General features: G+C 42.2%; 1 protein-coding gene across 2 annotated transcripts in view; it reads left to right on the plus strand.

Moving 5' to 3' along the window:
- The window catches only part of MRPL42 (mitochondrial ribosomal protein L42), a 159,810-nt gene that overhangs the window by 105,631 nt on the left and 29,504 nt on the right, over positions 1 to 24,675 (plus strand). For both annotated transcript variants that reach the window (XM_069228966.1, XM_069228967.1), the window contains 2 exons: positions 11,920 to 12,004; positions 21,621 to 21,784. In XM_069228966.1, coding sequence (XP_069085067.1) covers positions 11,920 to 12,004; positions 21,621 to 21,784 — 249 coding nt within the window. The remainder of the gene's footprint in view (positions 1 to 11,919; positions 12,005 to 21,620; positions 21,785 to 24,675) is intronic.

A 24,675-nucleotide genomic window follows, 5' to 3' on the forward strand; every position in this document is an offset into this window, starting at 1 on the left:
GTATAAAAGAAGGAAATCTAATGACATGGCCTCCTTGTTCACCTGATCTGAACCCCATTGAGAACCTGTGGTCCATCATCAAATGTGAGATTTACAAGGAGGGAAAACAGTACACCTCTCTGAACAGTGTCTGGGAGGCTGTGGTTGCTGCTGCACGCAATGTTGATGGTGAACAGATCAAAACACTGACAGAATCCATGGATGGCAGGCTTTTGAGTGTCCTTGCAAAGAAAGGTGGCTATATTGGTCACTGATTTGTTTTTGTTTTGTTTTTGAATGTCAGAAATGTATATTTGTGAATGTTGAGATGTTATATTGGTTTCACTGGTAATAATAAATAATTGAAATGGGTATATATTTGTTTTTTGTTAAGTTGCCTAATAATTATGCACAGTAATAGTCACCTGCACACACAGATATCCCCCTAACATAGCTAAAACTAAAAACAAACTAAAAACTACTTCCAAAAATATTCAGCTTTGATATTTATGAGTTTTTTGGGTTCATTGAGAACATGGTTGTTGTTCAATAATAAAATTAATCCTCAAAAATACAACTTGCCTAATAATTCTGCACTCCCTGTACATGTGTCTGTTTATATGGATACACACCCCAAGGACTACATCTCAAAGTCAGTCCTGGACAGTAACAGTAAAGACTCTATGGGCAGGAGATGTTTTAAACAGGAGAACTGTTTCACAAAATGTGGCCACCAGGATGAGCCACTGCTTGTACTTCCGTAACCTAAATGTGTTGTTGTGACTAAAGTTTTTTTTTTTCTGTGTGTGTATAAGACAACTGGTAGGATCCATGCCAGGCTTGCAGGCTAACCACTGTGTAAATAAATTCCATATAGATTATTTTTAAGTAATTTATCTTATGTGGGTATCAAGAAACTCTGACACGGTCCTGGATCTACCTTGGATTCCTAAAAAAAAAAACAATACATTTGAATCCTTTTCATAGCCTGAAAACTGTCCATAAACCAGCCCTGTAGGAGCCTCACTGGGTACCACTGGTGTAGGCGAAAAAAACACTCTGTCGTCCGAACCCAGGCTTCCTGCTCTACTTTGAGTGGTCCAGATGGCAAGGCCAGACTTCAAATTTTGAGTAGCCACACCAACAAAGATGATTCTGACTTCAAAACTACCAGCCAATGCACAAATGTATACACAGATAAGGCACTGTCAAGGCCCAGGAGATTCAGGTACACGTATCTGTTCTACAGAGTCCAGTCCTGAGACGAGGGCTGTCATAAGACTATTAATCCAAGGCAGTGTTTGAAATGAATACAGAGTACGAGCCCTTATGTATTTCCATTAAAAACACTGACCCAAGGTCACGGATGTCGCACCTCTGGAAACTAACCTGTCGGCCCATCTACCACTGAAGCTCTGTTTCACCAATCTGCACACATTTGAAGCCTCCTGTTCGGTTAAGCTGCCTCTTCTGTTATTCTCTTTGTATACAGCCAATGTTTTTAAAAGTTAGGCTGGTACTGCCAATGTAGAGGAATAATTCCTTTAGAAGTTTAACACACAGAAATATGACTGTCCCCTTTTCTTTGCTCCTACCTCTTTTGACCCCTCATTCTCAAGGTTAAATGCCATGAAGGTGCTACTTTGTGGCTTGTTTGGTGCTATAAAAGTTTAAGTAAACACACTAGAAAGGGTTGCATCTCTAGGGTATCACAGCCAGTCTGTAGGAATGAGGCAAAACATTCCCAAGATGGTGGCCTTGTTGTGTCCTCTCTCCTGCAGCGACAGGCCTGGGAGGGTTGCTGTGGCACCTTGCATACATCCCCTACGCTCCAAAGGAAAACACATAGGTAAAAGACATTGTCATTTACAACGCCCAATATCTCTAACTCCCACAAATGCGAGACCTACTGCATTGCAAATGCTTGTTTCTCGTCTTCAGCTTAATAAGTAAGTGGAAATTGTAAACAATTTAACCTCACCATGGCAAGGTGAGTTTCTTACAAACATATTACTTTTAGTTTCACTTTCTGTATTTATCTCCACCTTTGTGTCTCTTCACACGTGAATTTAGCCCCCTCACATTTGTCTTTCTATGAGCGAAGAATAGCCATTTTCTACTTGCTTACAAACATTTGCTGCGTAGATACCTCCCTACTTGTGTTTTGCAGTGTACATATTGTTTCACTTAGCTGGCTTTTAACTCAATATAATATAAATTAAATCTCCCTGACACCCTTCCAAGAACCAACAGTGTATCAACATGTTCTCACAACAAACCACCCTCTGAGTGAGACCTTAATTGAGCTCAGATGAGGGCTTTTATAAACCATCACCTGTGCCTACTAACACTATCTGACCTGACCTGTCCCAGACACTCTTTGTGCAGAGCCCTTTTCCAAAAGGTCATTCATTAATCTGTATTGGACCTCTTTATGCCATCAGTCCTAACCACAAGGCCAAGATATAATTTCTTCTCCCCTGCGGGCGAGTTCCACACACCTCGTTTAAACAAATTAATGTTGAGAAATGTACTCAATAAGTGGAAATGTGTTTTTATCACGTAGGGCTTCTATATTATTCTTAATGCATGTCGAAATTGATAGATTTCGGTATTAATATAAATCCCACATTCAATATTTTTTGGTGAATCTTATTTTAGATTATGAATTGTGAGGTTACTACATTTTTGTAAATCTGTGTGACTATGCATGTAATTCAGGGAGTGCAAGAGGCTATTCCTATTAAGAGAGCTGTTGGCATGGTAGGTTTGCAGGCAAATAGTTATATGTAAATCACATTTCAAAGCATTTTGATACATGAGACAAGTATTGTTGAAAATTATCAGCATGTGGCACCCTCTCAATAAATCAATATTTTTAGCAACGTCAGAAATACTAGTTAGCAACACAACATTGATTTGTGTTATACTTTTATTACATCTCTCTAATTTTCAGCATCCTAGCATGTCGACCAATGTTAGAATCCTGGTTTCTTAAAAGCTTTTATAACTCTGGTGCGGCCCTCTGTTTCAAAACCATGGAATTGCCCACCAGTTTAAGAATTGTGGTAAGGTTTCACAAATTGTAACAGCTTTACCAGTTTCAATAGCCTGTCATTCAATCTGTCCAATTTCTGGAAATGTTCAATTGTTCTTCCAAAATGGGGGAGGGGCTACATAAGGTAAGAGGGATGGGCGTGTGTTCTTATAGAGGTTGGAGCAGTGGGGTTTAGGAGTTAGAAATCAAAAAAGCCCTTTTTCATGTAGGGTTTCACCTGCGCATGTCAGAGGTAATCTAACTATTTCAAGAATCATGCTACATGTAGATCTTGGAATGGAATGAATTTCCTGTTGGAAGTTAACAGCCCAAGGCTATTCAAGCACTTCATTTTTCAACTATGAAAACCTTTGTCTTGCAAATTTTGTAGGAAGACTAAGTTGTAGACTACTGGTGGTGATATGAATATATTTACATCACATAGCACTTAGACTCTGTTCAGTGTACTCAATAGATTTTGTATGTAGCACAAACCGAAGGGTGGATCTAACCTCTCCAGGAGAGACTGTCGGGGAAGAGATGCTCAAAAGAGTAGGGATAAATTGGTAGCCGAGCCCTGTTCCATGTGTTTTCAATCTAATAAGCCATTTGTTGTTTTCTTGGATATGTTTTACTATGAAGAGTTGACCTCTCTATCAGAAGCCGACACAAAATGGATTCTGAGTACCCTTTCTTTTATGCTCATCTGTAGGTCTACATTTCTTATCCTTTGAAAGAAATCTTGTAAAAGCATTAACTAGATAATCAGGAATGGGCTGTTTAGTCAGTGAGGGATCATCTTCGGGGCATACATGAGATAGGAGGATTACATTCATTTTCAAATGATTAGTTTGTCCAGATAAGACAGCTAGTTCCCCTCATTGTGTCAAATATAATTTGGCCCGCTATCCCATGGGTATTCAGTCTGGGTAATGTATGTAGCATAAGACAGTGCTCATATTTAAATATAGAAAATCAGATGTGGCCACTAGAGTAGGGGATTTGGTCACTAGAAAACCCAGTCTGTGAAAATAACAACCATTGTATGTGAAAGTTTTCTCGTTGAACGGTTGTTAATTTAGCCATACATTTGGTGTTCCAGTTTACAACTGATATAGATATGTTGCCGTTGCAGAGCTAGGGCTGCTCTGCTTTCTTTTTATCACAAAGATATTCTACTTGTGCTATGACTTTAAAGTCCTAAAAAGCCTGCCCCACAGCTGAGCAGTCTGACAAACCTTTAGAAGGCTAATAAGCAGGTAGTCAGTTTGTGGGTCTGCCTTAACTTGAGTATTGAGGCACATTTGTGTCCCTGGCTTGTGTTTGAAGATGTGCCAGAGACTTACAGTTCCATTCATGCAACCTGCATGAATAATGGATAAGATTTGTTTGGTGCATAGCTATTCAGAAAATAGACTTTCTGTTCCTTGAGCAAGCCAGAGGCTAGAATCAATATTCCATGGTGTCCATAAACACGTTTTCAAATAGACGTCTTAAGGACTTACACCCCACTCCGTCCAATAAAACATTTTTTTAATGAAGGAGAGGAAACCTGCTAGGTTTTGTCTCCTAAGTTTGGCTACTTTTCCTAGGGACGGGTGGGCCTTTTCCAAGTATTTAGATCTCTAAGCTGTGCAAGGATCATCTGCCATTTCATCTGAATGTAAATTTGATTTATTCAGTGAGGCAACCTTAAATTTGGGCTTTAGATGTGTTGCACAGAGCTACTGTAATGGTCTGTGATTTACACCCACTTTATCTCTTACACAGTAATTTGCCTAATCCGTGAGTTCTGCTTTGCTAAGCATAGTGGCTACTGGCGCTTCTCTCAAACTTAACGTTTATTCTACCATTACGCCCTCCTCCCACAGGCAACATGTTTCCGAATCAGCTCTTTTAGAGGCACATAGTAGACAATGAGCTTAAATTTGTATTAGCATATGGTCCCCAAAATATTATCAAGGCATGACATTTTTTTAGAAACTGCTTGGCAATTTATCACCAATTATACATGGATTCATCTAAATCTCTTATAGTTTAAGCAACATTATGATCAATGTTTGACAATTTTGTCATAATTGCTCTTTCTTAATTTTTATTTATATACAATACCATATAGTAATTGTTATGTTATAATATGTAATGTTGCACAAATTTATTACGTACAAGGGCTTCCCAGTGCACCAAATGCAGACAGCAAGAACAAGACCCTGACGTTTTAGGCTTAAACTACTATGTCTTGAGCTGCTTCCTGAAAGAAAAGTAGTTTGTATTGCTATGCAGGCTGATTGGAAGTTTATTACACAACCTTGACCCCATACAGCAAAACAAGCTTCCTTCCTACCTCACTATCTCAAACAGCGCTATCAAAGCCAGGTTGAAATCAGACGATCTCAAACACCTTGTGGGACAATACAGTTGGAGGACAGAATTGAGGGTTGACAAGCCATAGTTATTAAGCATGTGATGAGTAACACACAACGTCTTAAACTGAATGTGCTTCTCAACAGGGAGGCAATGTAGAGACCGAAGCTGATTGGAGACCGAATGAGTGGAAAGCACATGGCATAGCAGCCTGACAGCAGCATTTTTTCTATAATTTGCAAACTGTTCCTAGCATACTTGGAAATGCTAAGATACAAAATGTTGCAATAATCTAAGTGCAATATGATTAAGGCCTGCACAATCTTCCTCAGAATTGAAAAGGAAAACTTCTCAAGGATTTTCTTTAGGCTTCTAGCAAGATGTTATCACCTTAATAAAGTGTATTTTGAACCACAAATTATCAACCCAGACTCCAGAGTTCTTCACAACAAGTTTTGGTCCGGGTGTTGTCCTAGTACCAAAGGCCACCAACGAGGTCCTCAAACCAAGGAATGTTTGCCAGTAGTTAAAACTTCAGTTTTATTGTCATTCAGTTTCTGGCAGTTGAAATTCATCCATTGTACCACTGATGTAATACACTTCCTGAAATTAAGGGGACCTTCCCTTCCTCTATTGAGGATGACAAAGTCAGTTGAATGGCTTCTACATATGACACCAAATACGTCCCAATAGTTTCTACAGAGTCCATTAGAGGGCAGACATAGATGTTAAGGGGGTATTAGCACATGGCAGACGTTTCTGTTCTCAGCCACTGCTTTTCCTTACATATCTTATTAATAATATCCATCGGAATTTATTTTAGGCATAAACTTTTAATAAATATCATGAACTGATACGAAGGCACATAAGCAAACTAAATAATAAAATCATGTAAATGTTCTCTTTCCCCACCTGACAGAGCATTATAATTTCTGCCAGTGAATAACCAGGCAGTCCAATAGTGGATTGTTAAGAAATCATTTGGAATTAAAGATACATTGATTTGGTGATCATAAACTTCCTTTCTCACCTCAGAAAAGGGAAACCAATAATATTCAGGCAGATAATTATAATAGATTAGTGCTGGATTATTAAAAGCCTGTGGGATTTAGAAACCCCTTAAACAAGCCAGGCAGCAGTTGGGGTATCTGTGGAATTTCTGTGTCCTTATAGATAGATTTGGGTTAGTCATTCTTTTTCCTGCTGCGTAATGGAGATCGCCAGGCTTTACAATTAAACGCTTTTGGCTCCTCTCCAATGTGTATATTGCCATCTAGGGAAGTATCAGACTTTATCTTGGTCATGACGTGTGTTCAGAAGTTAAACCTATTTAAAGCATCTAATCAGTATTTTGGAAACTTGGAAACTCCAATGCGCAAAACAGCTGAAATTGCTTGTTCTCTGCGGCGGCGAACAGATCTAACCAAGGCTCTCCCCACAACTGAAAGAGAGCTTGGGCCACCTCCGGATGGAGACGCCAATCGTGATCGGCTGTGCACCAAAAACTCACTAGAAAACTCGACAAAACAGTCAAAATTGGTCAAAAAGAGACCAGGGTAGCCCTTCTCCGGACTAGCGCGTGGCGTGGAAAGAAAAGAACTGACGTCCCTGTGCTGAGGCGGCCTCTATGTATTACTCCTGATGTCATCATGGTGACTACGATGCCAAAAACTCCCACAGAGTTGACCGACGACACCTACTGATGCGCAATTGTATTGCTCGAAGAAAAATCTCCAGATCCAGTCTAATGCCTGGGGGAAATTCAAAGGTAGGGAATCTTCAACTAGAATGTCTCTACCAGATATTTCATTACCGAAAGTAAGTAACTTGTACTTCTGTACCTGTACACTGTTCTTCATGTAAATAGTTAATTTCTCATGTGTCACTAGCAAATAGAGATGATGATTTATGGCAGGCTGTATGAATGCTTTTTTGACCCCATACTCTTTTAAGCCTCATTGATTGGAAATGTGTCCACTCCAGAACTTTCAGCGTGTCCTCAAATTAATCTCCCACGGTCTTTTCTTTAAGTGATGCCCTTGTTGCTCTCCACTATTCATTCTATGTGCAGATTACTGTGACAATAGTTTCAAGTATGACCTTAATGGTCTTCCCTGAATTTTTTCCATAAAAATAATGTTTCAAGCAGAACCAATACAGTAGGTAACCCTACATGTTGCAAACCCTCTCCTTTAAGTCACTAAAGCTATGGTAAAATATTACATGGTTAATTATGTTTATACCTCACTTCCACTCTTTCCATCAGATGCTGTAACTCACTACCTGTGTCGTTAAAGTTGATGTCTGCCTTTCTGATCAGTGTCCTAAAGTTTATTGTTCTGTGCTCCTGGAAGGTCATGTTAAATAAGAGGCATTTTAGTATCGTGTTTATATTTGCCAGGTTAAGTTATGCAATTTCAGCTCTTAGTCTATCAAGGAGGCCTGTTAGGCCAGTTTAAATGTTCTGGGAACAATGACGAATGTGAAGTCAACGTTTTCAGCCATCTCAGCTACTGAAGTGGGTACCCTGATGCAGGGCAGGGCAAATTATTGTGCCTCCTGGGAGTCAAAGTTGCTAATCCTCCGCAAGTCATCCTTTTGGTTCAGGTTTAGGTCTCCCAGTGCTTAAAGGCCTCTGTGAGCTGAAAACATTAGGGCAGGTGGGTGCACTCCTGAATGATAAGATCTTAGTAAGTTACAACAGGTTTACCTCAAGGGGCCAGAAGGACACCAAAATGGTAGCACAGCTGTTTCCATAGGTCTGCACATGTTGATGTCTTCCTCTGAGCTGGAACAATGACCTATAGTAGCCCTCTAGTCTGCTTTGAGGTCCAGATGACCACACCCAGCTGGTGATAGTGACCCAGAATGATAGTGGCGTATCAGTTGATGGGACGACATATGGCTGGGTGGGTAGATTTCTCCTAAGTTAGCATTTACTTCCCGTGGGGGGTAGTCAGTCTCCCTTTGTTAAATGTGTAGCAGAGCTTTGCGCTTTTCTACTGTGGGCATGAGGATTCTGGTCCTCTCTCCCAAGATGTGTCTCAGTCTCACCACTTGCAGGCAGATCCAGATGTGTTGATCTTGTGCAGCTGGTCAGGCCCCATTGGTGTCTCATCAGCATGGCTTCATCCCACTCTAGAGGTGCAGATTTTGTGCAGTAACAGTATTATCGAGTCCTGGTGAATGCATTTGTCTGCCTTCGAGCTCAACGATCTTAGTCTAAGCACAGTGATGCCTTACTCAGTCCAAACCACCAACTCTGCTGGTATTTGCCCCCATGGAGCTTGTTATCTGGTTTTAAAACAGTTTGATGGACTGGTGATTTCTGCAGATTTACAGAAGATGAGCCAGGATCTAGCATGTTGGGGATCAAGTTAGACTTGTGCTGTTTCTAGGTGAGGCTTTGGAGCCAAAGATTAAGTCTGACCATTACAACTGGTCATTAACTTCCCACATACCACTGCACTATTTATTTTGGCATACAGTAACTATATCAACTTCAGGAAGAGCTTTGGCACCATGTGACACAAAGGGAAACCTTTGTCTATCCTGAGTTACTTGTACAAGTAATGCATGAATGGAAATTGAAAGTAGCATTCTCAGAGTGGCAGAGCTAAGTGCCTACCCAAATGTAAATCCGGCAATCTCTCTTTTCTTCTCAATTGAAAGGGTCTCTAGCTGCCTGCGTTTTTCAATCAGTCTGAGAGGGTACATGTTGGGTTCCTTATTCCAAGAAAACCTTGAAGTTCCCCTGATCAGTTGTTCAGGGCTGTGTAGATGTTGAGTTCACTAAATAAGGTCTGGCCTAACAATGGGTGTATTAAGAAGCTAAGAACTAAGTTCCCATAATTATAATATATTTGGAATGACTATGTCCTTTCACGAAGATTGTTTTTCTCTAATAGCAACAAAAATGTGCCACATTCCATTCAAGTTTTTGTTTTTCAAAATATAATACTGAAATTCACAGTTTCTCATTAATGGTTCTATTGCCTATCTTTTTAGGTATCACTTTACCCTAGTTGACCTTTCTGTTACTATGACTATTATTAAACTACATTAAGATGTTTATGGGAACATGTTTTTTTTTTTACGTGAACACACCCATTTTCTGTTGAATTTTATTGCTGCTGTTAGACTTAACACACTGGGACACTGATGTCCAGTGCATGTGCTACTGACTCTTAAAACATATAGAAATTGGCTAATCCCTAATTGGCATATTGAACTCTATTGTAAGGCTGTAGAGTATGGTATAGAAGCTGGCCCATGGCATATAAAGTTAAAATGCCACCTGTGGACTGCAGCACTTATTGTGCCATCCACTAAAGTGACAAAGGAAAACAAGGCTTCAGGCCTACCATTGGAGCCTGACTGCTCCTGTGTAAAACCTGCACTGTGACCTGGTAAAATAACTATTTTTTTCATAGATAAAAACCGCCCTATCAAATATTAGCAAGTCACTTCTATGTGAGCCTTTCAGCCCACAAGGTAGGGTGCATTGTATTAACATTTTACCATGTCCCTATAATGACAAGACCCTAAAAGGCTTAGCTGTCCTTTGTAGAATATACATAAGTACACATTAAAATATTAATAATGTACCTTTTGAAGGGGACCAGCTAGAAAATCTAAATTTATAATAGTCATTAAAAGCCAATTCAGTGGTGAAGTTAGATTTTTAATAAATATTAAAGAAAAATAACTCTTAGAAAGTTACCCTTTACCCACCTCAACTGTCTGAAGGCTAATAAGCATTAGTGTATGCCAACTCCTAGGCTGTGCTTATCCTGAGTACAGCTGTGAAACTCCTCCCTGGAGCACAGAATAGGCTGACCTGAATGGGCAGAGATTTCTCCTCTGAGCTTAGTAGAATATGTAGATTAGAGGCTGTGCCTCTCCGGTTAACACCACAGTATCAAATCTTGCATGATGTTTCTGTCTGAAGCACATGTAAACATTTTAGCCCGTAAAAGGTAACCAACAGAATGCCATGACAATTCTTGTGTTTGTCCTGTCTGGTTGTTGAAGGACCTTGCTTTTGCCCTACCTGACTTCTGACTCTAGGTTTGTTGTGGATACTGGATTCTAGTGTTAGTTGCGGGAGGGCACTAGGATTACTATAGTACACTCCCTACTCATAACCCCAGCTTCAGAGCCCATGTTTAGTGTGGCTGAAGATGGCAGGTAGGTCAAGCACTGGCCACCTTTACTCCATTGGTCAGAGGAATTTGGAGCGTTGGAGGATGTCCCCCACCCATAGACTTGTAACCCCTACAAAGCTGGACCCTCTCCCAGCTTCATCAGAGCACTTCTGGACCTGCGAAAGGATACCAGGCAGATTGCTGAACTTGGCTTCTGTGACCTGTGAGAATGAACTGAGGCGATTGAATCCACTTCCATTTTAAATTCAAGACAGGAAAGATCTCCAAAGATCTTAAGACTTATCCTCAGGGTGGCACCAGGAATATAAAAAGCTGAAAAGGACATTCCTGTTAAGAATCCCAGCAGACCAGTGGCAACTGTACCTGGATTGGACTTTGCTGTTGTCCTCAGTCTCACACCCTGAGAGTCCCTTAGTGCTTCCCGTAAAGTCCTGAAGGCTTTGGGAGTGTATTTCTGTGGTCTTTGGACACCAAATTAAATTTGTGAACTTCTTTAAAACATTTGCTCCTGAACTTCAAGGGGACCGACTGTGATAAGTATCCAAGCTGTAGTTCCACGTCATCTGATTGATTTTCAGGTTTGTTCCTCGTGGAGAAGAGTCTTTCTTCAGAAAAATGACAGTCCCTTTTCAGAGTGGGTCTTCTAAACATTTTCAAATTCCCCTACTTCAAGGCCCCAGTGGGGCCAATCTACTTGGTGTATCCAACCCGCACTCCATTGCAGTCAGCCTCAAATCGTGTCTAGGTACCAGTCTACCACGACCATTAACCACCATTGCCAGTTTGCTTTCTTTGGCACTCCCACTTAAATACTTAAAGCTTCATATCTGTCATTCCTGTTATTGGAATGTTCTCATTTCTGTGCTATTTTGTTTGTTACATTTTTCTTTTTTGATATACTGGAGTGAGATTTTTATTGTGACGTGTTTTTGACTTTTTGGTAATTCTAAATGCTTTACATATTTTCTCTAAATTAAGACTGTAAGCCATGCGCCAATAGTTAACAGGTTGAGCTAAGATTTAAATAACTGAAACCTTTGTCTGGAACTAATGAAATAGTGACTTTATTACTTGTGGTAGACACCCAGCATTTCAAACTAATAAACCACTTTCTCACAGTGTGCTTATGAAATAAATCAGAACCAAATGTAATAAACCTGTCTGTATGGCCAATTACTTGGAGTTTAGAATTTAAAATTGGCTCGGACACTGGGTATGGGGAAGGCATTTGGAGCGATAACACCAAGGGGTGGAGCTTCCTGTTACTATGTATTCCCAGCACTGTTGCAATGGGGTTTTTGATTTGAAATCTGAATGTACTGTATCCTCAGGAAATCTACTTAAGGTATATGATTGTTACTTTTTTTCTAGCAAAGTTGAGCTTGCCAGGACTTCGGATAACAGGACAATTGTCTGCTACCACCCAACAGTAGACATTCCATTTGAACACACAAAGGTGAGTAAAAGTTGGTATGGGTTTTATTTTGCAATCACTTGTTGTGAATCTGTAGCTGGAGGTGATGCTATAGTGCTCTATGCCTGATTTTCACAAATGCTTGTCAAAACATAAGCCACAATAAACGGAAATGTGAGGATAATTCACCCTGAAATGTGTACCATATATTTCTGCGACCTTTTAGATGGAGAGTAAAGATATTAATGCAAACGTTTGGCTCCATGAAGGTGTACATCCGTCAGTGCTAAGTGGACATCTTCTCCAAGGCCAAAGGCAGAACGTGAACCCCAGAATGGTGCGTCACCTACCACCCTTGTTTTCCTAGAAATATTCCTTACAGCCTTTCCTGCTATGGGGCACATTCGGCATCACTGCTTCAGGAAATATTACGTTGACTGCACGGAGTATTTTCCCGTTAGCCCCAGGATGAGTCTGGCACAATCTTGTCCTAGAGCCGTGAACACAGACTACTCCCTGGAGTATTGCATCTATTGGCACAAGAGGTCACCACGCCCTCCCTCACCAATTTCCCTTTCACCTAGCATTGCACTAACAAATTGACCTTTCAGTTATCCAGAGCTGCGCTGACTTCACCGCTGCTCGCAATATAAAGCAGCTGCACAGAAACATTAAATTCTGCATCGCACACTTCACAACTGACCATAAAATCCTCAGCTTCATGGAAGCCTCTAGAGAGGAAAGTGGAGGGTTTTTTGTAACCAAATACGAAACATGATGAACTTTGGACACATTTTCTGATTGTTTGTAATTCCCCTTGCCTTAACAAAACTGTAGAACAGAAAACTGCAGTATAGTTTGTTAAGACGAGAAACGGAAAGATGATTCTCTGAACAGTTTCTTTCGCTCGCTGCGCGTTACTTTGGCAAACAAATTCTAAACTTTTCTGATTCAGAGTTCATGATTGTGTGACTTGATTTAGATTTGGAATTTATCATTTCTCATTAAGTTAAGAAAGGATTGATTGGCTTCTGCTGCACGGCACAGAATTCGGACTCGACAGATGGTGTTTTAGGAGTTAGATCCTGGAGGACAAAGTTTTATGTAAAACCGTTTTGTGGGAACACTCCTATGAAAGAATGGTAACAGCACAGCATTATTTTGTTTTGGGTGAGGCATGTGAAGTTTAATATGAATCAAAAGTACATTGTGATATTTAATGTCACATTGAGGTGCATGTTATAAATACTTTAGGGAGTACAGACTCACAAAGGCTACTGGATTACAATTATTTATTTTATACCGTTAGTAAATAAATAGTCAATGAGATAAATAGTGGGATAAGTAATGAACTGATGGCCAGTCACCTCAAACCTCGAGTCCGGCATAACCATTTTCCAGGCCTACACTGGTCAGTCAGTACTAGCGGACAGGAAGAGATGTTCTTTTCTGCCTAAGACAAGTTGAGCATTTATGGTTCTGCTTAGACAGGGGACTGATAATTTTCATGTGCCCTTTAAACCCTTGTAGTTCTTGAGGATTGATATACTTTGTCAACATTCAAGGCAAGAACAGAAGCTAAATGGTCAGGGTGTTTTATGTGATAACCTCCCCTTCATGTGTCCAAGAACATAGCCCGTAAGAATTTATATAAGACTGCTGTATAAAGGAGATTAGTTCTACAATTTTCTTGTGGGTTTCCTGCGTAGCAAGGAATTCCATAACTTGTGCAATAGACTAGGAGGAAAGCTCTTTATAGTCTAGAATAATGCTGCTGGGCTCACATATGCTGCAGGTGTGATATAGGGAAATGTGATGTAATAATCTTGACAGGGTCTCAAATACAATGGTGTATGCCTTTCTTGTTTTCTTAGTAAGGAGTGTTTGTAATCTGTTTATGGTAGGTCAGTGAAGTAATACACTCTCTACAAACGTCAGTGTTTGACCTCATTTGGAGGTTACTTTTTCGAGATATCTGGACTGTTAAATCGTGGATCCATAAAAAAATAATAATAATAATTAAGGCCCCCCTCATTGCATAAGTCCACAACCTTCTGTCTACTGGGAACCAAGTACCCCATTGTAGCACATGACTCAGTCAGTGTAGCTGGGCCTACTCTGGGGAGGTGGTGTAGCCTAGTGCCCCAGTCTGCAGGTACATAATGAACAATACCCAAAAAATCATCGTCCAGCTAGTGCTTTTACTTAGAAAAAGGAACAGTATATCATTATGTGCTCACTGCATAATACTAAACATTCATTTGCAAATATGAACAAAATGGCAGGATGACACCCTTCTAACAGTCCACATGCCTAGCGTGCTACCCCCTACATATAATAAATACAATAGAAGTGGATGTAGTTATCAAAAGGCAGTCCGACCAGCTTTGTTGGTTTGTTACCACATTCATAAAAGCAGAAACCCATCATAACAGACAAATGCAACACAATTAAACCTGATAGCAATGGTCTCACCTTACAATTACATCCATTAGAAAAAGTAATGCTCTCTTTTTCTCTAATGATAAATAAAATATTCTTGTAACCGTGACTAAGGCATATAGAGTTGTACTGCCAATTTTGTCACTAAAGCATCACCATTTAAATAGCCATGCCCACCAAAAGGCGTTTCCACACCCCCAAGCCTTCAAGAAAACCCTAACCTCTAGAAGTGCTTGAAAAGATGTGAAACGGTCCTAGGGTGACCAATTTGACCCCCTCTGAGAGTTGGGTGACTTTAAAAAAAAAATGTATTAAGGGCTCTTGTGGTTACTGTTGCACTACTGGCAGCCCTCATATATTTTAGAGCACATTCGTGGTGCCCATTCCCTCAAAGAGACATCATTCACCGAATATGCAAATTTTCCAATGCCCTCGCAAGAGCTTATGGGGCTACCCAGATCCAAGCTTGGCCTGAGGCAGCCCCTTGATGTATTAACCGTGGGTAAACTCTGCTTTTAAAAAAATCTTTTATCTCGTGGTCCACTTAGCTCAGCACTTAATTTTTGTTGTGGCCATTTAGGGGCTCAAGGCCAGTGCTCCTGCCCGCAGTTTCCAGACGTGGGCACCAGAGGGGTGGGAGGACCTGATGTGTTGCTTTCCTTGTGGTCCTCAGAGAGATGGGTGCTCAAGGGACAGATACCTAAAGAGTGCAGCAGCATTTATTTTGTTTTGCGTCGGCTCCCAGTGAGAGAGGAGCCCCAGTAGCTAATGTACTCATGGAGGATGCTCCATGCACGCTCCCTCCCACCTTTCATGCCTTCTTTTTTTGGTCGAAGCCTAGCAGGAAGAGCTGCTGTCTGGTTGCAAAGACATATTGGAGACATGCTGAAAGCTTACTTGGGGAAAGGCATTACCCCCCATTGGGGATAATAAGCTTTGTTGCTCACATTTGTTTGCTTTCTATTCGCTGGATTATTTGCTTTAGCATCACATGTTTACCATATCTCTGATTAGCTATTTCTGTGTTTACACCAACGTCCACTTTTCTGAAACATTTTGCTTTTTAGTGAAGCACTTCATGAGATTGTATGTTTTATCCAGCTGTCTCCCTTGTGTGTTCCTCTTCCCACCTCAGGGATTCAGGTATTTTGCTCTCCTGTGTTCTGCTGCCCCCTGCACTGCAAAAGTCCTTCTCTCCCCCAACCTTCTTCCCTTCGTTTTGCTTCATCCTCCGCCTGCTCCCTACCCATGTGATTCTACCCTATGCTCATCTCTCTTGCTGGTGTGCTGCTTATCAAAGTTTCTACCTGTCCACCCACCACCACTGTGTTTCTACTGTTGATCAGTGTATGCCCACTCTACCTCCATTGCCACTGTTGATTAGTGTCCCTCTCCACCCATTCTCCTTTGCCTCAATTGTCTCTGTTGCTTTTTCCCCACCCAACCTCTGTCTGTTGCTGCTGTGACTTTTTACCCACCCACCCTACCTGTGTCACTGCTTGCCTGTCCAACCTCAATGATCACCCTCCCTCCCTTTGTTGCCACCAGTGCTTTTTCTTTGCCCATCTTCCTTCCTTTACTCCCATTGCTTCCCCTCCCCACCCTTCCTTTGATGTCACTGTTGCTTAGTTCCTCTAACCCTCTGTATGTTCCCTCCATTTCCACTGTTGCTTTTTCTCTGCCCACCCTTAATTCATTGCAGTTTTTTCTTGGTATCCATCCACCCTCCCTCCATTGCCATTATTGATTTGCCTGCCCACACTTCCTCCTTTACCTCTTAGTGATTCATCCAACCCTTTCTTCGTTACCCCCTAGTGATTTGTTGCCTCAGTGCCCACCCAGCCCTTCCTTTGTTGTGGTTTAGTGCCTCCCAGCCCTCCTGTTGTTGACCGCCCAGCCCTCCCTTCGTTGCTGCTTAGAGCCCGCTCAGACCTAACTTTTTTGCTGCTTAGTGGATTCATTGCACCTTAGTGCCAGCCCAACTATTCCTTCATTGTCCCTTTGAGCCCCCCACTCCCCCTTCATTGGTGCTTAGTGTCCGCCCAACTTTCCCATTGTTGCTGCTTAGTGCTCGCCCACCCTCTATTTGTTGCAGCACACACAATCTCTAGCTCTTTCAACCTTGGATAAAAATAGCTCTTGACATATAGGCTTTGTTGTCTTTCTTGTATGAAAACATACACCCTCTGGTTGATAACATCTAGAAGATACCTCTAGATCGGTCACATCCAGCACACATTTAATAGAAATTAAACATATATAAAGATTGCTAACTTGAAAGATTATGAACAGTCAGTCAAGTACTCATTTCAACCCCCTTCCTGTATCTTTTTAGTGCTATATGCACATCTGACTAAGAGCACCATTTTCCTGCTTACATAAATAACTTAAGGCCTGATTTAGATCTTGGTGGATGGAATACTTGTAGGAAAGTACCATCTTGCCTGGCATGTTACCGCCATTTTTACTTGAGTGTCAGTTTGTTTTTGCCTGTCTCACTGGGATCCTGCTAGCCCGGACCCCAGTGCTCATAGTTTGTGGCCTGAATGTGTTCCATGTGTGGTGCCTAACTGTGTCACTGAGGCTCTGCTAACCTGAACCTCAGTGCTTATGCTCTCTCTGTCTTTAAAATTGTCACTGCAGGCTAGTGACCATTTTTACCAATTCTGATTGGCACATTGGAACACCCTTATAATTCCCTAGTATATAGTACCTAGGTACCCAGGGTATTGGGGTTCCAGGAGATCCCTATGGGCTGCAGCATTTGTTTTGCCACCCACAGGGAGCTCAGACAATTCTTACACAGGACTGCCACTGCAGCCTGAGTGAAATAACACCCACGTTATTTCACAGCCATTTTACACTACACTTACGTAACTTATAAGTCACCTATATGTCTAACCCTCACTTAGTGAAGGTTAGGTGCAAAGTTACTAAGTGTGAGGGCACCCTGGCACTAGCCAAGGTGCCCCCACATAGTTCAGGGCAATTTCCCCAGACTTTGTGAGTGCGGGGACACCATTACACACGTGCACTACATATAGGTCAATACCTATATGTAGCTTCACAATGGTAACTCCGAATATGGCCATGTAACATATCTAAGATCATGGAATTGTCCCCCCATGCAAAATCTGGTATTGGGGTGCCAATCGCATGCATCCCCAGCATGGACCCCGAGTACTGCCAAACTAGCTCTCTGGGGTTTTCACTGCAGCTACCGCTGCTGCCAACCCACAGACCGGCTTCTGCCCTCCTGGGGTCTGGGCAGCCCAAAGGATTTCCTCTGAGAGAGGGTGTTATACCCTCTCCCTTTGGAAATAGGTGTTAAGGGCTGGGGAGGAGTAGCCTCCCCAGCCACTGGAAATGCTTTGAAGGGCACAGATGGTGCCCTCCTTTCATAAGCCAGTTTACACTGGTTCAGGAATCCCCCAGCCCCTGCTCTGGCGCGAAACTGGACAAAGGAAAGGGGAGTGACCACTCCCCTGTCCATCACCACCCCATGGGTGGTGCCCAGAGCTCCTCCAGTGTGTCCCAGACCTCTGCCATCTTGAATGCAGAGTTGTGACGGCACAATGGAGGCCTCTGAGTGGCCAGTGCCAGCAGGTGACGTCAGAGACCCCTCCTGATAGGTGCTTACCTGGTTAGGTGGCCAATCCTCATCTGAGGGCTTTTTAGGGTCTCTCCTGTGGGTTTCTCGTCAGATAACGAATGCAAGAGCTAACCAGAGTTCCTCTGCATCTCTCTCTTCAACTTCTGCCAAAGATCGACCACTGACTGCTCCAGGACGCCTGCAAAACTGCAACAAAGTAGCAACACAACTACCAGCAACATTGTAGTGCATAATCCTGCTGCCTTTCTCGACTGTTTCCTGGTGGTGCATGCTCTGAGGGCCGTCTGCCTTCACCCTGCACTGGAAGCCAAGAAGAAATGTCCTGTGGGTCGACGGAATCTTCCCCCTGCTAACGCAGGCACCAAACTTCTGCATCACCGGTCCTCTGGGTCCACTCTCATCTTGACGAGCGTGGTCCCTGGAACATAGGAACTGGATCCAAGTGACCCCGACAGTCCAGTGGTCCTTCTGTCCAAATTTGGTGAAGGTAAGTCCTTGCCTCCCCACTCCAGAGAGTAATCCTGTGTACTGCGTGAACTGCAGCTGCTAGGGCTTCTGTGCACTTTTGCAAGGAATCCTTTGTGCACAGCACAGCCCAGGTCCCCAGCACTCTGTCCTCCATTGCTCAACTCCGGCTTAGTGGGACCCTCCTTTGTAATGTTGAGACGATCGACCGCCGTGCTCTGATTTCTTGAACGCCTGTTCAAGTGCTTCTGTGGGCGCTGTCTGCTTCTGCGCGGGCTCTCTGTGCTGCTGAGCACCCCCTTTGTCTGCTCCTCCAAGGGGCGACCTCCTGGTCCTTCCTGGGCCCTGGCAGCACTCAATTTCTTCAACCGCGACCTTTGTAGCTAGCAAGGCTTGTTTGCTGTCTTTCTGCGTGGAAACAACTCTGCATCCTCCAGCACGCCGTGGGACATCTTCTGTGCAAAGAAGAAGTTCCTGGCATCTTCCGTTGTTGCAGAATCTTCAGCTTCTTCCACCCGGATGCGGGTTTAGTGGGTTCCTGCCCCCGGACACTTTTGTTACTCTTGGACTTGGTCTCCTTCCTTTACACGTCCTCAGGTCCAGGAAATCCGTATTCAGTGCTTTGCAGTCAGTTGTTGTCTTTGCAGAATCTCCTATCACGACTTTAGTGTGTTTCTGGATAAGTACGGTCACTTTACTCCTACTTTTCTGAGTCTTGGGGTGGGGTACCTTGGACACCCTTAGTGTTTTCTAACACTCCCAGCAACCCTCTACACACTACACTAGGCCTGGGGTCCCTAAGTGGTTCGCATTCCACTTTCTTAGTAAATGGTTTGTGTTGCCCCTAGGCCTATTGCATCCTATTGTACTCTACAGTGTTTGCACTACTTTTCTAACTGTTTACTTACCCGATTTTGGTTTGTGTTTATATTTTGTGTATTTTACTTCCCTCCTAAGGGAGTATATCCTCTGAGATATATTTGGCACATTGTCACTAAAATAAAGTACCTTTATTTTTAGTAACTCTGAGTATTGTGATTCTTATGATATAGTGCTATATAAGTGGTATAGTAGGGGCTTTGCATGTCTCCTAGTTCAGCCTAAGCTGCTCTGCTATAGCTACCTATATCAGCCTAAGCTGCTAGAACACTACTAATCTACTAATAAGGGATAACTGGACCTGGCATAAGGTGTAAGTACCATCGGGTACCCACTATAAGCCAGGCCAGCCTCCTACAGTACTCCGTCGCAAACGTGACAGATATCCCGTCCGCCGTATTACAATCTCCATAGCATGAAATGGGATTTTAATATGGGGGACGGGATATCCGTCACGTTTGTGACGGAGTATTCCTTCTGCCAACATCTAAATCAGGCTCTTAATGTCTAAAAACAAACAAAATGTAATTATAAATTGTTTGTGTAATCCCCACTTGATGTACACAACCTGTTGCTCTCTAGTTAGGTTTGTGCTATATAAATATCAGTACATACATATATGCTTAAAATAAGGTTATCAGATAACTACATAGTACATACATTAAGGAAAGCATGTTCCATTCCAGATTTTCGTACTGCAAATCTGTACTTCAATTTGTTCAGTTAAGGGAACCAGGTTTACAACTCAAAGAAATTAGGACCTGATGTAGTGTATGGCGGAGGGGTTACCCCATCACAATGGTGACAGATATCCCGTCCGCCAAAATATAAATACTATAGGATATAATCTCAGTTATAGGGAGATGGCAAATTACAGCCCTCCAGATGCCCCATGCAACTTGTCAGTATATCCTTGAGTCCTAGCATTTTTATGTTCTTTCACTCTAATGCCTGTAAGAATGGAATGCAGGAAAACCAAACAACAAATATCACACAGCAAAGAAGGTACCAATCAGGTTTTATGAATTATTGCAGCCAGGAATGAGGGGAAAAAAAGGACTTCTTTGGGAAAGCTTTGCATTGCTTCGGTGCAAAATAATTTCTGCAAACTGGATTCACTTGTGAGCACTCCAAAACCATTTGCTGCTAACACAATGGAGAGTTAGAATTGCCCAAAACCATTAAATTGGATGAAATCGGTAAGCCAGGATTTCAGCCTATGTCTTCTGTTCTGCAGGTTAGCAGCTAAATGTTATGAACTCCATAACGCCCATTGCCTTCCATGCTCTGCACTTGAGTTGAGAACATTGCAACTGATCACTCCAATTTCACAGCCCAAAATTCATTTCTTTAGAACACCTTTCCCCAATCAAGAGCATCAGAGACCTTATCTAAGTCTGACACATGCATGGAGAATACAGCAGACACAGCACCTTAGAGTATGCCCTGATATTGGATGGAGGTCGGGCATCATGTAGAGTGTAGCGATGGGTGATGCAGAACGTTTGTCTGGCAATGCTGGCTTTTCCAGGTCCTTTGCTGGAATCTTTTTCCCAAAGGTCAAAAGTAATAGTTGTGGCTCAGACCATTTAAAGAAGAAGGCGCACTTCACAGCCAGCTTTTCCTGGATCTCCGCCACTGAGGCTAGGGAACATAGGAAGAAGGGTGGAAATAATGAGCATGAATCGGCGGTGCAATGGACTTGCCAATCTTCCGGCCACTAAAAAGGCTGCCTTCTACGAAATACGTAGCATATAACCGCATGCAAAGACCTCCATTAGCCTGGCTACTGCCAAATTGAAAATCAAGGCATCATTTAGATGCTGTACCTAAAGAGACCACTTCATTGGACCTGCCAATTGCCTCTTGATTGTCTTGTACAGAATGGTTCTCCAAGTTAATTTTACTTTCTATTTAAACATCAGTCATTCGTGAGGGACCGTCTCAAGACATGGGCATGAATTTCAGCAGTATTCTATTTTTTAGGCTTGTGAATAGCATGTTTGAATACAGGTTATGAGAAGCCAAAATTCAAGTTCTTCGAAACCTCAAACTCATTGGTAGAAAAGACATTAGTGGTAAAGAAGCATGTTTGTTTATTCTAAGTTAGTTGCTTCTTTCCTACAGCTGAAAGGAGTTTTGGGCGTGTGTATTTACATCAATGAAAGAGGGTAATTATATCAGACTTGCAGCACATCAAGCAAAATTGCCACAGGTTTAATGGAAAGTAATAAGTAATTTGTGTCTGCTGTTTTGCAGCCTATACCACGACCAGATCCAGTACACAGCCTAGAAGAAACACATGAGCTTGTGCTGAAAGCTAGACTTGATCAAGAGGTGACCGAGAACAAGCAGGGCCCTACCATCGAACAACTCAGCAAGATGTTCTACACAACTAAACATCGCTGGTATCCTGTGGGCCAGTAAGTCTAACAAATCTTATTTCAAACAAACGCAATTTCCATGTCTTGAACCCATAGGCAGTGCCTACATTTTTTAGATATGTGAGGTTGACAATGTTTACAAATTGGAATTTAGAGAAACAAGGACTCCCATTGACCTGTTTCATCTGTTTCTTTTGTGGACACTAGGCCCAGCCACACAAGTGGGGCAGTGTTTTTATCTGGACAAGTGGGGTAACGCTGGGTGGTAGGAAGTTTCTGGATTTCTGGTGATTTTGGAAGCTTCCATCACAGAAATGTAAGACAAATGTAGGATTTTAGGCATAGTCTGCAGGGCATTGTGAGTAAGAAAAGCCTGGGAGACCCACCAAGTGCACACCACTGTGGAATCCCCTGTGTCTAGTTTTAAAAAATGCCTGTGATTGGTAGGTTACAATGGGTGGTGGCTGAACACCTACACAAATGCGCAGCTACTCTTATTGCTAATCTGTCCACGTAGCACTTTAGGGCCTTCTGTATCACAGTCTCTTTCTGATTCTTGAACTTTCATGCACAGAAATGTGAAGAAAATGTGTTTTAAAACGAAATTTGAAGGTTGCAAGTTGTGGTAAGAAAACCTTGTGAACTCCATGTAATCCACACCACTCTGGACTCTCCTAGGTGTCTAGTTTTCAGAAATATGTGGGGTTGGTAATTGTTTCTGAGTGGTGGCACAAACAAGCCCCAAAATCCACAGCAACCCACATTGTTAAATTAGGATGGTTTTCAGTGGAAACATTTGATACGTCCATGTTGTGTTTTGTGCCCTTTCCTACCAGGGCTGAACGCTGGGTGGTTGTCAGTTTGTGGATCGCAACACATTCCATTAAAAAAATGAAACTAAATGAGTGATCTTAGCAATGAATGCAGTTTGAGGTTTTGCAGGGAATTATGAAAAAGTGAGCCGGATCAATGCAAGTTACACTACCCTGGTCTTCTTCGGGTGTTCAGTTCTAAAAAAAAAAACATAGGGTTTATTACTTAACTTTTGCAGTGAAACCACCACTTACACTGGTTGGTGCTACATTCCAGGACCAAATACTAATCACAGTGTCAGAATATTGAAACCTAGACTTGCGAATGTGAGCCATAAACCTGATACAAGGCCTTAAATGCTTTATGGGTCATTCAGGCAACACACACAAGACTTTCATACCACCAGCCATGGGCCCAATCCAACACAGCAGTGAACTTAACATCAGCATACCATCGCCATCCAAGGGCCCATCACAGTCATAAGCCACAGGACAGAATCCCCAGTCAAACCACCTCTCACTCAGTCATCAACCAACATACATATAAAAACACCACATGTATACCTCTACGTACACATGGCCAGATATGTTGATGGTCAGTGGCTCAACAAACTTTACAAATGAAAAAAAAGCTTGACTAGGTTTTTACTACCTGTTAAGTATCTGCTTTTGTTGATGTTTTGAGCATTACCAAATGTGTGCCTTTACTAGCTAATCCCATGAGACCCACGTGAGGCTCTGGTCTTTCATGCCCTTCACTGCACTCGCTGTGTTAAATCCAACTAATTCCAGCTTGTGAATGTGAGATGGAGGGTGTCTGAGGATGCCTTGGGTAAGACTGCCTTAAATTCCCTAAAGTGCAAGTCTTAAGCTACTAATTACGTTACTTTTTGGCACACAGGGAGCTCGGTGACAACGTGGTGTATGTCCCGTCCACAGTTACATGTTGTGGCGGTAATGCACTTGTCCTACAGTGATCTGAACATCTACCATGTTCTGACGGAAAATGAACATGGCAAGTAGGCCACAAGTATGACCTATATGCAGTGCCACTGAAATTATGGGATTGGCCGTATTTGCCACATAATCCATCATCCGTCACATAATCTGCAGATTTCAACAAAAAAATGTGTTTCTAGATCAAACAGTTTAAAAGTTGATACAAATTTAGCAACACATGTTGCAGCGCAGTGGAAGGCCTTTTACAAAGCTGGACTGGTCACTTTTCTGTTGCTTAGTGGTATTATTGGGCAATTAAACTGGCACTAATAAGGGGCAGCCAATGCCCAGACAGTGTTACCAAGTCTAAAAATAACAAAATAATGAAGTAATATTAATACAAAATGTGCCACATTATGCCACATAATTTGTGTTTTCTTGCCACATAATTTACTCAAACCTGCCACATAATTTGGCCATCCTGCTGCATAATTATAGTGACCTTGCCTATATGTGTATTTGAGGTACAGATTTTCGTATAGCGTTGTGTATAAAAGCACACTGTCACGTGGGAATGTATCCTGCTGTTGATGCAGATGCAGGAGCAGTCTGAGCTGATCTATGGACTCACGTGGATAAAGAGCAAAGTTTTTAGCTTCCTGCAGAATTCGAGAATTTGAGGCATTACAGATGTGTAGGGGCAGGTTGTTCTAGGCTTTCAGAGCAGGGTAGAAGAAGGCACTTATGCCTGTCCTGGTGCTGCATATGCAAGAGATGTATATGAGTAGGAATCAGCTGAGTGGAGGTATCTGGAAGGTTTCTGAAATCTGAGATGGTTGTTGAGGCATGCCGGGCCAGTGTTGAGTAAGGCTTTGAATGTGTGTGTGTGTGTGTGTGTGTGTGTGTGTGAGGTGTTTGAACAGAGCTTGCTTGTGGATGGGATTCCAGTGAAGCTGTTTGAAGTGCAGGGTGTATATGTAGTGGGACATTGAGTTTGAGCCTGGCTGCTGCATTCAGGATGGTTTGGAGTCGTCTGGTTAGCTGAGTGAGGGAGAAATTGAGTATTGGGGTGAGAGCAGTGCACATGGGGTTGAGTTCTTTTGTGAAAATGAAGTGACAGATGGTGCATCTCTACTACCTGGATTGTAAGCCTTATTTCTATTCAATATCCCTGTGAAA

Source organism: Pleurodeles waltl, chromosome 4_1 (assembly GCF_031143425.1).
Source record: "Pleurodeles waltl isolate 20211129_DDA chromosome 4_1, aPleWal1.hap1.20221129, whole genome shotgun sequence".
NCBI classification, from domain to species: Eukaryota; Metazoa; Chordata; class Amphibia; order Caudata; family Salamandridae; genus Pleurodeles; species Pleurodeles waltl.